Raw genomic sequence first — 15,903 nt, forward strand, 5'->3', positions numbered from 1 at the left:
AAAAATAATGGCCAAATATTGTACAATCCAGGTGTGCAAAGCTTTTAGAGACTTACCTAGAAATACTCACAGCTGTAATCGCTGCCAAAGGTTATTCTAACATGTATTGACTCAAGGGTGTGAATTCTTGTGTGAATAAAATTTTATCTGCATTTCATTTGAAATATTTTTTGTTATGGGTTATTGTGTGTGTGTGTGTGTGTGTGTGTGTGTGTGTGTGTGTGTGTGTGTGTGTGTGTGTGTGTGTGTGTGTGTGTGTGTGTGTGAGAGAGAAAATATTGTTAATCCATTTTGAATTTGGCTGTAACATAACAAAATGTGGTATAAGTCAAGTCGAAAGAATACTTTCTGAAGGCACTGTATATCAGACAACATACCACCGTATGAGTCAACTACTTGTTTAATGTTCTATTTATGTTGGTAACCAGTTTATAATGGCAATAAGGTACCTCGGGTTTGTGGTATGTGGCGAAAATACCACTGCTGAGGGCTGTATTCAGGCAGTACCCAAGTCTGATACCTACTATTGAGCCCTTTGGTCCTACATGCCCATCTCCATGAAAACCAAGGTGTAGCCCCCATACACTGCTATGTTAGGAGAGGAAATGAGAACAGAGTGTCAGCTGAGGGTCAGGGCTTTGTCTTGGGTGTGTAGTGGTGGTGTGCTCGGCCTGTGCTGGGCCTCAATTTATTTTCTAATCTGAAGAGAGGGTCATCACTAATGTTTTCTTCAATTGTTTGAGGGACAATAAAACATGTTCTGCATCATCCTGACAAAGAGGCGTCATATCCTGCCAAAACTTGTTTTGTTATATTGTGTAGAGTGCATACCTAGCCTCACAAATTCCTTTCTTTCAACAAAAAAAAATCTGAAATGTATTTGTCAGATGTAACAATATATTTTTGTTCTTGGACTAAGTCTACACTATTACTATTCTTGCAACGGTCATCGGAATTGTTAAGGATTTAAAAATTTGAATAAATGCAACAGTTGGACAATGGATGAAGATTTTCCAAACTTTTTATTTTTATAGTTCAACAGGAATTAACTGAATTACAGCATATAAAACATTTTACTGGCAAGGACAAGTAATCAATGGAGTTCAGGCATTGTGTTGGGAATTCATGAATACATTGTATTATTGTATCAGGTAGGCTTGGGTAATATACCGTATACCGGGGTATTTCGAAATACCGACGCTATGATATTCAATACCGCCCTGCGGGGGTGCGTGCTACGCCACTGCGTATAACGAAGTTAAGTATAACTATAAGAAACCTAAGATGTGTCATAAATTATCTAGCTCAGGGCTCCAAGCTATACATTTGGTTTGCTAACTTGCTAGATGTCAAGATCAAGCTTCTTGGTTACATCAGAGACATGAAAATCTGGATGCTGCCCAACCCTAGTATCGGGTATTTTTGTGACGTTTTGTGTTAAAATAAAACCTTTGGGTTGGTTTGCATAAATACAATGGGTGTATTTGCATATATATATTTTTTAAAAAGAACATAAATGGGTGGAATAGGGCTGCGACCACCAAACTCTTGCTCTGTCTAACCTACCTGCACTCACATGCGCTGTCTAAACTGCCTCATTAATTACGGTTGTCATGTTCTCTTGCATAATTCAACAAGGGTGCCAAAAGCAGGATACCCTCGAATTAAAAGTTAACATGGTTGGCTCTTTCACCTATCAATCAAATGTATTTATAAAGCCATTTTTACATCTGCAGATGTCACACTGTGCTATACAGAAAAACTCCCTAGGAAGGCAGGAAGCTAGGAAGAAACCTAGAGAGGATCCAGGCTCTGAGGGGTGGCCAGTCCTCTTCTGGCTGTGCTGGGTGGAGATTAATTACATGGCCATTTAAGGCCAGATTGTTCTTCCAAATGGACAATGACCCCAAGCATACTTCCAAAGTTGCAGCAAAATGTCTTAAGGACAACAAAGTCAAGGTATTGGATTGGCCATCACAAAGCCCTGACCTCAATCCCATAGAAAATGTGTGGGCAGAACTGAAAAAGTGTGTGTGAGCAAGGAGGCCTACAAACCTGACTCAGTTATACCAGCTCTGTCAGGAGGAATGGGCCAAAATTCACCCAACTTATTGTGGGAAGCTTGTGGGAGGTTACCTGAAACGTTTGACCCAAATTAAACAATTTAAAGTCAATGCTACCAAATACTAATTGAGTGTATGTAAACTTCTGACCCACTGGGAATGTGATGAAAGAAATAAAAGCTGAAATAAATCATTCTCTCTACTGTTATTCTGACATGTCACCTTCTTAAAATAAATTGGTGATCCTAACTGACCTAAGACAGGGAATTTTTACTTGGATTATATGTCAGGAATTGTGAAAAACTGAGTTTAAATGTGTTTGGCTTAGGTGTATGTAAACTTTTGACTTCAACTGTAAGTGTTGAGACACTTACTGCGTTAAATTTCAGATGAAGCTTTAGTGTTCTTATACATTCAGTGGAAAGACAATGTATTCCATTATATCCCATTTCAGCCAAGTTCCGAGGTGTTTTTGACAGGTCATTACAAACATTTCCATGGTCGTAATGCTAACGGGTAAAAATGAGAGGCACAAGCAAGAATATGAAAGCAATCAATCCAGTGAGATTTAAGTGACAAGTGGATTTTTTCACCCCTCAAACACATGAACTAGATGGCTAAAAAAGACATCCTCAGGTGGGTGGGACATGCGCATGGCTAATTATTCTGACTAAACTACCTGTCAGGCCATTGTGTTTGCATGTCTCTGATGTCGGCGCCTGAAATACAAGAGGTAGGTTTAAGGTTGTTGGATGGATTGCAGTGCCGTTGCCTCATGAGTTTTCATTAGCATACGTCTCCCTGGTGAATTAGATTGCAAGGCTGCAATGGCAATTCAGTTATTACTGATGAAGATTTATACAGTATTTGCACATTTTATGGAAGTTGGCTGTGCTCTTTAAATTTTTTTTTTTTTTAATTGTCAGCTCTGCAGTCCTGGCCAGCTGGAAATGGCGCTGTTTCTGGGTAGGCCCACAGTACCAGTCAAAAGTTTGGACACACATGCTCATTCATGGGTTTTTCTTTATTTTTACTATTTTCTACACAATACTATGAAATAACACATGGAATCATGTTTATATTTATGTTTTACATTCTTCAAAGTAGCCACCCGTTGCCTTGATGACAGCTTTGCACAGTCTTGGCATTCTCTCAACCAGCTTCACCTGGGATGCTTTTCCAACAGTCTTGAAGGAGTTCCCACATATGCTGAGCACTAGTTGGCTGCTTTTTCTTCACCCTGTGGTCCAACTCATTCCAAACCATCTCAATTGGGTTGAGGTCAGGTGATTGCGGAGGCCAGGTCATCTGATGCAGCACTCCATCACTCTCCTTCTTGCTCAAATAACCCTTACACAGCCTGGAGGTGTGTTTTAGTCATTGTCCTGTTGAAAAACAAATTCTATCCCCACTAAGCGCAAACCAGATGGGATGGCGTATCGCTGCAGAATGCTGTGGTAGCCATGCTGGTTAAGTGTGCCTTGAATTCTAAATAAATCACTGACGGTGTCACCAGCAAAGCATCCCCACACCACATCCACCATGCTTAACGATAGGAACCACTCATGTGGAGATCATCCGTTTACCTACTCTGCGTCTCACAAAGACACAGTGGTTAGAACCAAAAATCTCAAATTTGGACTCATCAGACCAAATGACAGATTTCCACCAGTCTAATGTCCATTGCTCATGTTTCTTTGCCCAATCAAGTCTCTTCTTCTTATTGATGTCCTTTTAGTAGTGGTTTCTTTGCAGCAATTCGACCATGTAGGCCTGATTCACGTAGTCTCTTCTGAACAGTTGATGTTGAGATGCCTATTACTTGAACTCTGTGAAGCATTTATTTGGGCTGCAATCTGAGGCTGGTAATTCTAATGAACTTATCCTCTGCAGCAGAGGTAACTCTGTGTCTTCCTTTCCTGTGGCGGTCCTCGTAACGCTTGATGGTTTTTCGACTGCACTTGAAACTTTAAAAATTCTTGAAATTTTCCGGATTGACTGACCTTCATGTCTTAAAGTAATGAAGGACCGTCTTTGCTCTTTTGAGCTGTTCTTGCCATAATATGAACCTTTTTGGTAAAATACCATCTTCTGTATATCACCCTTGTCACAGTACAACTGATTGGCTCAAACGCATTAAGAAGGAAATAAATTCCACATTCACTTTTAAGGCGCACCTGTTAATTGAAATGCATTCCAGGTGACTACCTCATGAAGCTGGTTGAGAGAATGCCAAGAGTGTGCAAAGGGTGGCTACTTTGAAGAATCTCAAATTTGTTTAACACTTTTTTTTGGTTACTACATGATTCCATATGTGTTATTTAATAGTTTTGATGTATTCACTATTATTATACAATGTAGAACATAGTAAAAATAATGAAAAACCCTTGAATGAGTAGGCGTGTCCAAACTTTTGAATGGTACTATATATGTTTCTAGTGCGTTTTATTTTTAGCGACTCGTTGTTGTAGCTGTTGAAGCATGCTGTATCTGGAGAAGGGGTGGTGTGGGCTCAGGACCCCTCAGGAAACCTAGACTCTTCCTTGGCTGACAGGACATTGCCTGGCTACCCAGAGTCCTTGCTTCGGGCCAAACGCTACGCCACGCCCACGGATGTAAGTTTCTTCTCCACAATGTGTCTGGATCTGAGTACCTCCCTGAACGTTCACCGAATGCGAACACATTTGGGGCCGTCTGATTGGTCCAGAAACTGATGGGTAAATGCTGAGACACGTGGGTAAAGCGGTGGTTTAAAAATGTATCATTGGCTTTGATACTCTGATTGGTTAGAGACGATCCAATTGCTGATGTACAGTGCCCCTCGTCTCCACAAACAATCCACAAACAACTTCAATGATTGCAGTCTCAGACCTAAAGTATGTAGTGAACGACAGCAGCGGAATAATTTAGTGTGAGCCATCAGGCTATACAGGAGGCGCTGCAGGTTTGGCAGCTGTCCTGCTCTCTGATGACGGAGACCAAGGGAGCTTTAAAGTCCTAAGTAGGTCCAGTAGGTTTTCCTGACCACGTGACATGACTTGTAACAGGGAACCACAAAGTGTTTTTTTTTTTCTTCTCCCAACTAAGGCTGATGTTTTTTCCTGGTCAGGCCCATTAGTTGAGTGTGGAGACTTGCACCAAGGCAATGTTTGTGTCAACTGTGGAGACTTGCACCAAGGCAATGTTTTTGTCAACCGGTCAAAATAGTTGACTACAACCCTCCCCATCCTTGATAGGTTGACCATGGCTTCTGACCATGTGAACCACAGCCATCACCGTTGTTGACATTATTCAGACTGCTTTCTTTCCTCATATTGTTGATGGCAGGACAAGTGAGCCTGGAAACAGGTCTGTGTTTGTAAAGTCAGAGACCCATATTTTTCATGGCAGCCCTCATTGTCCTTCATACGAGTTCGGTAGATTGCTAACTCTACACTTTACAAAGCATACACACTCCCCAGTTTCTCTGTAGTGTCTCTCTTTCTGTCTTATACACAACACACACACTTACGTCCGAGAACCATAGAGCATGTTAGGGCGATGAAACAACAGAGCCCCATTCATTTTCGATGGATGGATGGAAGCGAAGTGGGTGGTTGGGCAATGCAAGCATGGCGAGGGAGCGTTAACAGGGCAGGACCTAAGTTGTGGAAAGTTGAACTTTATGCAAATACATTGCGATATCGCAGCTGCGCTTGACCAATCGAAGCTCACTATAGCTTCCAGCCACTACTGGATTGACTGTTGATGCCTCCACATGAGGGTGAAGCTAGCGTGGCTATCCAAATTTCACGCTAATAGTGGATCCCTACTGTTACACACACACACCAGGACCCAAATCAAATTTTATTTGTCACATACACATGGTTAGCAGATGTTAATGCGAGTCTAACGAAATGCTTGTGCTTCTAGTTCCGACAATGCAGTAATAACCAACAAGTAATCTAACTAACAATTCCAAAACTACGGTCTTGTACACAGTGTAAGGGATAAAGAATATGTACATAAGGATATATGAATGAGTGATGGTACAGAGCAGCATAGGCAAGATACAGTAGATGGTATCGAGTACAGTATATACATATGAGATGAGTATGTAAACAAAGTGGCATAGTTAAAGTGGCTAGTGATACATGTATTACATAAGGATACAGTCGATGATATAGAGTACAGTATATACGTATGCATATGAGATGAATAATGTAGGGTAAGTAACATTATATAAGGTAGCATTGTTTAAAGTGGCTAGTGATATATTTACATCATTTCCCATCAATTCCCATTATTAAAGTGGCTGGAGTTGAGTCAGTGTCAGTGTGTTGGCAGCAGCCACTCAATGTTAGTGGTGGCTGTTTAACAGTCTGATGGCCTTGAGATAGAAGCTGTTTTTCAGTCTCTCGGTCCCAGCTTTGATGCACCTGTACTGACCTCGCCTTCTGGATGATAGCGGGGTGAACAGGCAGTGGCTCGGGTGGTTGATGTCCTTGATGATCTTTATGGCCTTCCTGTGACATCGGGTGGTGTAGGTGTCCTGGAGGGCAGGTAGTTTGCCCCCGGTGATGCGTTGTGCAGACCTCACTACCCTCTGGAGAGCCTAACGGTTGAGGGCGGAGCAGTTGCCGTACCAGGCGGTGATACAGCCCGCCAGGATGCTCTCGATTGTGCATCTGTAGAAGTTTGTGAGTGCTTTTGGTGACAAGCCAAATTTCTTCAGCCTCCTGAGGTTGAAGAGGCGCTGCTGCGCCTTCTTCACAATGCTGTCTGTGTGAGTGGACCAATTCAGTTTGTCTGTGATGTGTATGCCGAGGAACTTAAAACTTGCTACCCTCTCCACTACTGTTCCATCGATGTGGATAGGGGGGTGTTCCCTCTGCTGTTTCCTGAAGTCCACAATCATCTCCTTAGTTTTGTTGACGTTGAGTATGAGGTTATTTTCCTGACACCGCACTCCGAGGGCCCTCACCTCCTCCCTGTAGGCCGTCTCGTCGTTGTTGGTAATCAAGCCTACCACTGTTGTGTCGTCCGCAAACTTGATGATTGAGTTGGAGGCGTGCGTGGCCACGCAGTCGTGGGTGAACAGGGAGTACAGGAGAGGGCTCAGAACGCACCCTTGTGGGGCCCTAGTGTTGAGGATCAGCGGGGAGGAGATGTTGTTGCCTACCCTCACCACCTGGGGGCGGCCCGTCAGGAAGTCCAGTACCCAGTTGCACAGGGCGGGGTCGAGACCCAGGGTCTCGAGCTTGATGACGAGCTTGGAGGGTACTATGGTGTTGAATGCCGAGCTGTAGTCAATGAACAGCATTCTCACATAGGTATTCCTCTTGTCCAGATGGGTTAGGGCAGTGTGCAGTGTGGTTGAGATTGCATCGTCTGTGGACCTATTTGGGCGGTAAGCAAATTGGAGTGGGTCTAGGGTGTCAGGTAGGGTGGAGGTGATATGGTCCTTGACTAGTCTCTCAAAGCACTAGTCAGAGAGACCCTTTTGCTTATTCACCTTCCTTCCATCTGTGTGGTGTGTTTGGGTGAACCCTTGGGAGCAGAGCTCAAAAGGAATTACCATTGTAAAATGGGGGCACACAGTAGATTTCTGTTCTGTTTTATTCTGTCTTACATGCATTTTAACACATATTCCCTCTGGCACACTTTCACTCACTCACTCACTCACTCACTCACTCACTCACTCACTCACTCACTCACTCACTCACTCACTCAATGTTTCGTTGTCTCTCTCTCTCTCTCTCTCTCTCTCTCTCTCTCTCTCTCTCTCTCTCTCTCTCTCTCTCTGTGTCTGTTAGATGGTCAGGTCATCCCTCTGGTGGAGCTATCAGCCAAGCAGGTTGCATTCCACATCCCGTTTGAGGTGGTGGAGAAGGTCTACCCTCCTGTCCCCGAGCAGCTGCAGCTCCGCATCGCCTACTGGAGCTTCCCAGAGAACGAGGAGGACATCCGGTGAGGCTGGATACACATGCACGCGTTTGTTTTCCTATCCTTGTGGGGACCATAACATTTATTCCCATTCAAAATCCTATTTTCCTTAACCCCTATTTCCTAAACCTAACCCCAATTGTAACCCTGAAGTCTAAAATAGCATTTTCCTTGTGGGGACTGGCTAAATGTCCCTACTTGTCAAACTTTTACTTGTTTTACTATCCTTGTGAGGACTTCTGTTACCCACAAGGATATTAAAACCAAACTGTACACGCGCTCTGAAGTCTATCTGAGATCGTCTCGGATTTCCATATGTTCAGAGATATCTGGAGACACACTGATCTTTGTGGGATTGTTGTTAAAGGTCCAATGCAACTGTTTTTTAACTCAATATCAAATTATTTCTGGGTAACAATTACATATCTACTGTGATTGTTTTCAATTCAAATTGTCCACAAGAAAAAGCTTTTTAGCACAGGGCAATTCTCAAGTAAGAATTTTGTTAGGACTGTCTGGGAGTAGTCTAAATGAGGAGGGGAAAAGTGAAAATAAGTTATTGGCAGAGGTTTGGAACTCTTTCTTATTTGTCTATTAACTAATTTACCGCATGGTGATGTCAACATGGAAGGCCAAAACTATCCCACGAAAACAGGCTGAAATTTCAGACAGTCTTTTCAAACAGCTCTTACACTAAAAGGGCATTATCTTATTTTTCACAGATATTATTCCAACCTCATAGTGTGGAAATATGTATAAAACATAAAATAACATTTTGGACTACACTGGGCCTTTAAAGGATGACAAGGAAATGAAATGGCATGAGGCTTATTGTACATCGTACTCTCTCTGTTTTGGAATCCCATTCCATTTCAGCTTATCACACACCCACTCATTTACATTTACGAAATCACTCAGAACATTCACTCATGCCAAATACTGGGGACCACTCACACATTATACAAATAGCTAGCACTTCTTCAGAGGGGACATAGTATTTGGAGAAGTTAGTGTTTCTTAATTTTTCTCTGATCTCATCCCCTCTCTCTGCGGTTCTCCCTCTGCAGGCTGTACTCGTGTCTGGCTAACGGCAGCCCTGATGAGTTCCAGCGAGGGGAGCAGCTGTACAGGATGAGGGCTGTCAAAGACCCTCTGCAGATAGGTGAGCACTGAGCAGTGTCCTTCACCTAATTCCACCACGGCTCTAAGACAACAGCAGCACGGAAGGCTGAACTCTCCAAACATCCAACAAACCTCCATAAAGTTGTCCTGGTCACATATTGGCTAGGCTTGTTCCACAGCCCCACACTCACTCTGTGCTTTGGGCTTCAAAAACTAGTTGTGCATTTATCTAGTTGAACATTTATCCCAGGTCGGATGCTGTTTTCACCTCTGTTGCGTCGGAATCCGGGTGGAGCCTCTGCATATCTCTGCTCATCCCAGATGACTGGATTAGAGCAGCCGGCCAGGGAGGCAGGCAGGATGTGTGGGGATTACATGTGCTTTAATGGCCCTAAATGGTCCAAACGGAGCCTCACTCACCAGTTCTAACAGATAGAGCTCAGTCCGCGCCATGCCACACCGCTCATCACTAGGGCTTAGAGTTTTCCTGACCCTGTGACACGACAACCTCTGCGCACTACTCTGGTGGTGATAGGCTACCACTAGGAACCAGGGGTTTTTACCGGTCAGGGTATGTGGCCATACACTGATCAATCGCCATTGAGTTTGCCAACCCTCTGTTCATTACTAGAAAGAGAACTTGATGGAGCGTAATCGTGTAGGAATGTTGCTGTTGTACTGTGCCATTTAGGACATTTCCTAGGTCAATGAATGAAACCACAGAGGTGAAATATAGTGCATAGACCTGCTATTAGCACCTAGGATTAACTACAGGCCAAGCAGCCTGCCTGAAATCCACTGAGCATTCTACATAATGATTGTGTGACTCATCCATTACACTCAACATCACTGAGATGCCAGCTAGGATCAGAAAGTATTGCAGTGAAATGCCCCTTTTTGCACTGCTCAACAGTGGCTTGGTGATTAATGCTTGTAAGTTATGTTAAAGACAATTCTGGGTAGCTGAACGCCGATATCTAGAGATGTAACCTTTCCCACTGTATTACACCTTGGAGGGGCATATATTAGCTTTTTCAAATACATTCATAATGAACCAAGGGGTCTGATTCAAATGTTTACAACCATTTTGAAAGCAAGCACTTTCTCTTTATCTACAGTGTGCGCCTCATTGTTTTCCTGTGTGCCCAGGGTATGTCAGTGCTGTATTAGGTTAAACACATTAGAGTTCATTGTGAGGTAATGGAAACCATGTCTCCCAGTGGAAGTAGGAGGGGAAAGGAAGTAGGTTAGAGGTGGAGGAGGAGTTGGAGACTGCCAGGTAGGAGCAGAGAAACTGGAGCAGGAACAGAGCTCGGCTGACTGAAGGGGTCCTGTTATGTTGAATCTGGAACAGTTACTCAGAGCCGTTCCTCTACTCCCCCACCTCTCCTACCCTCCCCTCCTGCTCTGTGCCGGCTCGGGCTCACCAGGAGAATGCTGGCTGCTGTCCATTGGGTAAAAGCTTTTGGGCAACGTCCCCCTCTCCCTCTTTTTCCTCCTATCTCCTAGTCTTTCCATGTGCATGGAAATAACTGCCTTTCATTTCCTGTCTGGCAGCCCAGGCTCAGGACGCATTACAGCACTGCTGCTGCACAGTGTCGGCCATCACCCTAAGAGTTCCTGCCCCACTTTATCATAACACTGTATTTCTCGTTCCATCGCTCAAGTCTCATTGTCCGACACAGACAAATAGATGGACGTTACAGAGCAGATATTATCCCCTCTCTATTTCTTTCGCTCCCTCTCTTTCTCTCTCAAAGGTTTCCACCTCAGTGCCACCGTGGTGTCGCCCCAGGCTGGCCAATCAAAAGGGGCGTACAATGTGGCTGTCATGTTCGACCGCTGCCGCATCACTTCCTGCAGTTGCACCTGTGGAGCCGGGGCCAAGTGGTGCGCCCATGTGGTGGCCCTCTGCCTCTTCAGGATCCACAACGTGAGTTTAGAGTACAGACACAACATGAATTACATGAAAACACCTATACACCTTTGTGCTGCAATTATAGTACAGTATACATGTGAGTTAGTGTAGTACTGTGATAACGGTCAATTCCATTTCAATTTAGGAACTTTTATTCCAACCCTGGCACAGACACAAGCCATAGCCTATAGATGGGTTGACAACGTCAATTATTTGTGTGCAACTCCGAGTTCAAAGGCTCTGTGTTTTTGTCATAGATTGCTAGCAACAATGACTATAAGCTACTGTTTGGTGAATTGTAGATTACTTGTTTCAGCTGGTTGTATTTGTTCTTAATACCATGTCTTGCTTTGAGGTGTTTTGACGCTTGTCACTTCTATGCTAGTATGGCTAGGGTTAGCTAGACAGCTAACCAACAACTGTAACAATGTATTTGTACAACCAACAAGTGCTTCTTGGGCAAATTTATTTGTTTTTTCCAAAACATTTGCAGACGAAATATAACTTATTTACGCGTAGTAGTAATAATGTAATAATCCTTTGATTGTAAGCCAGCCCTGTCTGTTTTTAAGTCGTGGTTGCACTTATATCGGTTTTGTTGGTAAACACCCCTACCGTCTATATAACACATTACTGTTCGAATACATTGTATGTATTCAAATAGCCTACAGATTTGCTGTTTATATGTACGGAATTGTCTATCTGTGACTCATAGGGTGTAAGAGAGTGCTGAGGCACTATGAGTGTGTATGTGTGGGAGGCTCTGATGTCTTTGGGTGGAGGACTGTCTGTTCTCTACTGATATCACAGTGTAGGTGGGTCTTGCAAGGTCTGAGTGTGTGTGTTGGCATGAACGAGTGTGTGGGCTCAGTTCAGCCTTTGACGTTATGTTCAGATGTTCTGAGATCATATGATCCCATGGCACTAAAAACGAATTATGCCATATGATCAGAATCAGAAAATTACATTGATCTTAAACTCTGCAAATCCTCATATTTGTTTTCCACTGGGGAGCAACCCGATCTCTCTCTTTCTGTCTCATTCTCTCTCTTTATATGTAATTATCAGTCCAGGAGAGAGCCTAGTCTCCCATAGCCATACCCCCACTCCCTGCTGTGTAGGTCTTCTCCCACTTCCGACTGTCAGCTGTTCTGTGGCTGTGGCACGCACACACACACACCTCCATAGCTTTCTTGTGACCTTTTATCAGGCGCACATGGACCCTCATTAACCATTATTGTATTGAATGGAATTGAATAGCTGTAAAGTAATTAACATCTCTCAGGCCCAGATGGGAGGCCGGCCTTTTCACCCTCTCTGTGAAAGTGGATATTGAAAACCTGTCGCCCTAGGTGACGCCATTCTCGCAAAGCCATGGGGGCTATGTTATGCTTAGACCTTTCCAGTTATTCAGTCCACTTACTTGCCATAAGAGGTGACATTTTGCTATGACAAAAGAGCGATGCAGTAGTCAACACAGATTTAATCACTCCAAATACTCAGCAGGGAATGCAACAGTTGCCACGTCCCTCTCATGGGTTGGACATCAAATCATGAGAGGTCTTCAAAGGAATGCTGCTACAGGTATTGTGAGAAATACAGACCCACTAGTGCAGTTTTTTGGGGGGGTTGTGTTAAAATGGGGAACCGTAGGGTGTAGCTTTGAAATAATACATTATTAATAACCATTTTTTTTATTTCCTGAAATTCCGTGTCTCCTGAGAGCTTGATCACACGGTGTGTCAGAATATAGGCACTGTGCTTTCAACAAGAAGTTGTCTAAATGTGTATCTTCTCAGACATACATCCACAGACTGAACCCACAGGTCTGTGTCTTCCCTGTTCCTCTCAAGGGCGCTTGATCACACATTCAGGCACGCACACACACATACGCACGCACATAGTTCAACTTGAGTGTGCTCAATTAGTTACACATTATGAAACCACTCCAGAAGAACCACGCGATAAATACCAAGCACACACACACACACACCTCAGCACAGAACTCTTGACTGTTAAGTGTGTAAAGCAATGTACATTAACACCCCTAAAGAACTGATCCATCTGTTATAACCTCTGACGATCTCAAAGTATTTTATTCTGAAATGTTTTGGTCAGAGATCAGCAGAAGATCGTCACCGAAAGGTTGGGGGTTAGGGGGAGTGTGTTGGCAATGGGCATATCTGCTGCTGATGTATAATCCTATTAATGAGTTTGGAATGGGGAGAGGCTATACATCTGGTGCCCAAATGAATGACGTTTGTCTGCCAAGCAAGAGTCGAGTGGAGATGAACGGACTCAGTTCAGTTTAGCCAGTCGTCCCGATGAGCCCTTCCCAGCAAGCTGCTAGCTAGTTTATTTTTATGGCTAGAAACTTCGGCGAGAATTTGAAACTTGTCTGTCGAAATTGTGACTTGGGAGTGTTTAGAATCATTCTGTTTTTATTGGAGTAATTGTTATGTTTATTTTTTAATTATTTGAATGTAACATTAATTCCATAGTTGTACATTTTCAGGTGAAAATCACGACAAATGTTGCACTTTAACTGTCACCCTGGCCTTATATTGGCTAAACTATCTAGCTACTTCCCTCTCCTTACTGCGGCAAGCGGGAGCGAAGGACACTGCCCCGTGTTGCCGGTTTTCAGCGCAAATCTCCCCATTGAGCAGAATAGGCTGTATCACTGCTACATCCAGATGGTTACTACCAATATGTTCTTTCTCATGTAGGTTGCTATCCTACTCAAAATAAAATTAAGTGGGATGGAACAAATTGGAGATGGTGACCAATGCTAAAAGTTATTTCTCCCTCGCCCTTCAAAATACACATCACTTCCTTTCATAAGTTTTAACTAGCACCATGCTGTTGCCAGCATAAACGAAGGGCATATCAGAACGACTCTTGACTCTCAGCTGTGCGACACACTTCATCCATTTAGGCACCAGGCATGTCCGTATAGCCTCTCCCTATGAAATGTTCTTTAGCAGGCTATTAGAGCACAAGCATGCCGCTGTCCCTCCCTATCTTGCTGTTTGTGCTATTTACCCTAAAACATACTCGGCCCATCATCATTATATCATCCCCTCTGTTCCTTTCTCTTGTCTCCATCCTGGGCCAGGAATCCCAAGTGTTTCCGCTCACCACACAGTAGTAGCAGACCACCTCTCTCTTTCCCGTCTCTCTAGTCTTATTTTAATGTGAGGTATATTATAACCACTTTCTGTTGTAGTGATGTCTTGTACTGTACGACCCCCGAACTTGAAGTTTGTTGCACACCTACATTTCAGTTTATATTTGAATTCTCTGCATTTAAACTCAGTGTGTGAACAGGAAACTGAGCAAGGTGAGATACTAAATGTACACTAATACCTGTCACTCCTTTGTTTGTCTGCCAGGCGTCTGCAGTCTGCTTGCGAGCCCCCGTGTCAGAGTCCCTGTCCCGGCTGCAGAGGGACCAGCTGCAGAAGTTTGCCCAGTACCTCATCAGTGAGCTTCCCCAACAGGTCAGACTGTCACACCACACTAACTGGTTAGATTATCTGCTAGCTTCACTTCAGGAATAATGAGTTTGCTGGGTATCTCAATGTGGAGGGTCATCATAACTAGGAGGCAAGTTCCAACCACTGAAAGTTACATTCAAATGTGTAAATTGTATTAGCAAAGCCATATATTGTGCATCGAATCCTAGACACATTTCTCAATCCCTTTAGGCTCTTCAAAAACATTTAGATAATGTTGTTTATCTACTGAAGATCACCAATAGTTGCAAAAATACATTCAGTTGAATGTGTGAACAATGTTGTCCTACCTCCCAGTGGCTAGGTCTGTAGAGGTAGCTATGCTCCGCCTGTAACATGCCCAGTCTCAATACTCCCTTTGTCTGCCCCCTGTGCTACTGGGATAAAGAACACACAGTAGTTGCATTGTCTCCTAATGTATTACAGTCAATAGTGCAGTGTTGGTCAGTGTAATGTTACTCAGCTCTAAGGCCAACTGTATTTCTTAGCTGTAATTAGAGCCTTGTGTTCAAAACGTAGGATTAACGTAGCCATGAGAAGCTATGCCCCAACCCTGAAACAATGGCGAAACCGATTGTCATAACCTATCATTAATGGATCTGAAACAGATTCTATCATACTCATTGAAACTGATCTGTTATTTTTCTCCTCCAGATTTTGCCCACAGCCCAGAGGCTTCTGGATGAGCTCCTGTCCTCCCAGTCTACAGCCATCAACACAGTGTGTGGGGCTCCCGGTACGCCCAGCCAACCTGCACTTCTGTTTGCCTCCTGCAGGGGGCAGCCTATACTTATCTCTCACAAGGGTTCATAATGTGATCAGAGACGATGATAATGAGTCAAAGTGCTGTGTATTGTATGGGGTGTAACTCACCACATCCGCCACCAATATGAGATAGGGGTTGCGTCCCACGCCCACAACTGTAGATAGTGCAAATGGTAGAGAGAGGCCTGAGGGCGTTTTGCTCATTTGTATATATGTGTGGTTTGAGCATGCTATAAAGTGGTTCAGATGGCCCTCACATGACGTTTCCCAATTATCAGCTTAAATCAGCATCTTGACATTTCCTGTATGTTTGTTGTATTGCATTTCTCTGGCTTTGTGTTTACTCCCTGTCTCCTGTGTACAGACCCCACTGCTGGCCCCTCAGCCTCTGATCAGAGCACCTGGTATCTAGATGAGTCAACGCTCAGTGACAACATCAAGAAGACTCTGCACAAGTTCTGTGGCCCCTCTCCTGTTGTCTTCAGGTAAGACAGAGACTGGCATAGTCAAAGGCAACAGGTATATTAAGGAGAGGACGCAGGTAATGTGTGGAAGTATACTTGCTAACCTGTGTGTGTGCGCCCTCTCTCCC

At 43.8% G+C, this 15,903-nt stretch overlaps 1 protein-coding gene across 12 annotated transcripts in view; it reads left to right on the plus strand.

Annotated features, from left to right (window-relative positions):
- Positions 1 to 15,903, plus strand: part of LOC139411320 (zinc finger SWIM domain-containing protein 8-like) — a 37,578-nt gene that overhangs the window by 9,687 nt on the left and 11,988 nt on the right. For all 12 annotated transcript variants that reach the window (XM_071157553.1, XM_071157574.1, XM_071157544.1 and 9 more), the window contains 6 exons: positions 7,859 to 8,012; positions 9,056 to 9,150; positions 10,871 to 11,043; positions 14,424 to 14,531; positions 15,201 to 15,282; positions 15,676 to 15,796. In XM_071157553.1, the coding sequence (XP_071013654.1) occupies positions 7,859 to 8,012; positions 9,056 to 9,150; positions 10,871 to 11,043; positions 14,424 to 14,531; positions 15,201 to 15,282; positions 15,676 to 15,796 (733 nt within the window). The remainder of the gene's footprint in view (positions 1 to 7,858; positions 8,013 to 9,055; positions 9,151 to 10,870; positions 11,044 to 14,423; positions 14,532 to 15,200; positions 15,283 to 15,675; positions 15,797 to 15,903) is intronic.

The sequence above is a fragment of the Oncorhynchus clarkii genome, chromosome 1, assembly GCF_045791955.1.
Source record: "Oncorhynchus clarkii lewisi isolate Uvic-CL-2024 chromosome 1, UVic_Ocla_1.0, whole genome shotgun sequence".
Classification (NCBI taxonomy): Eukaryota; Metazoa; Chordata; class Actinopteri; order Salmoniformes; family Salmonidae; genus Oncorhynchus; species Oncorhynchus clarkii.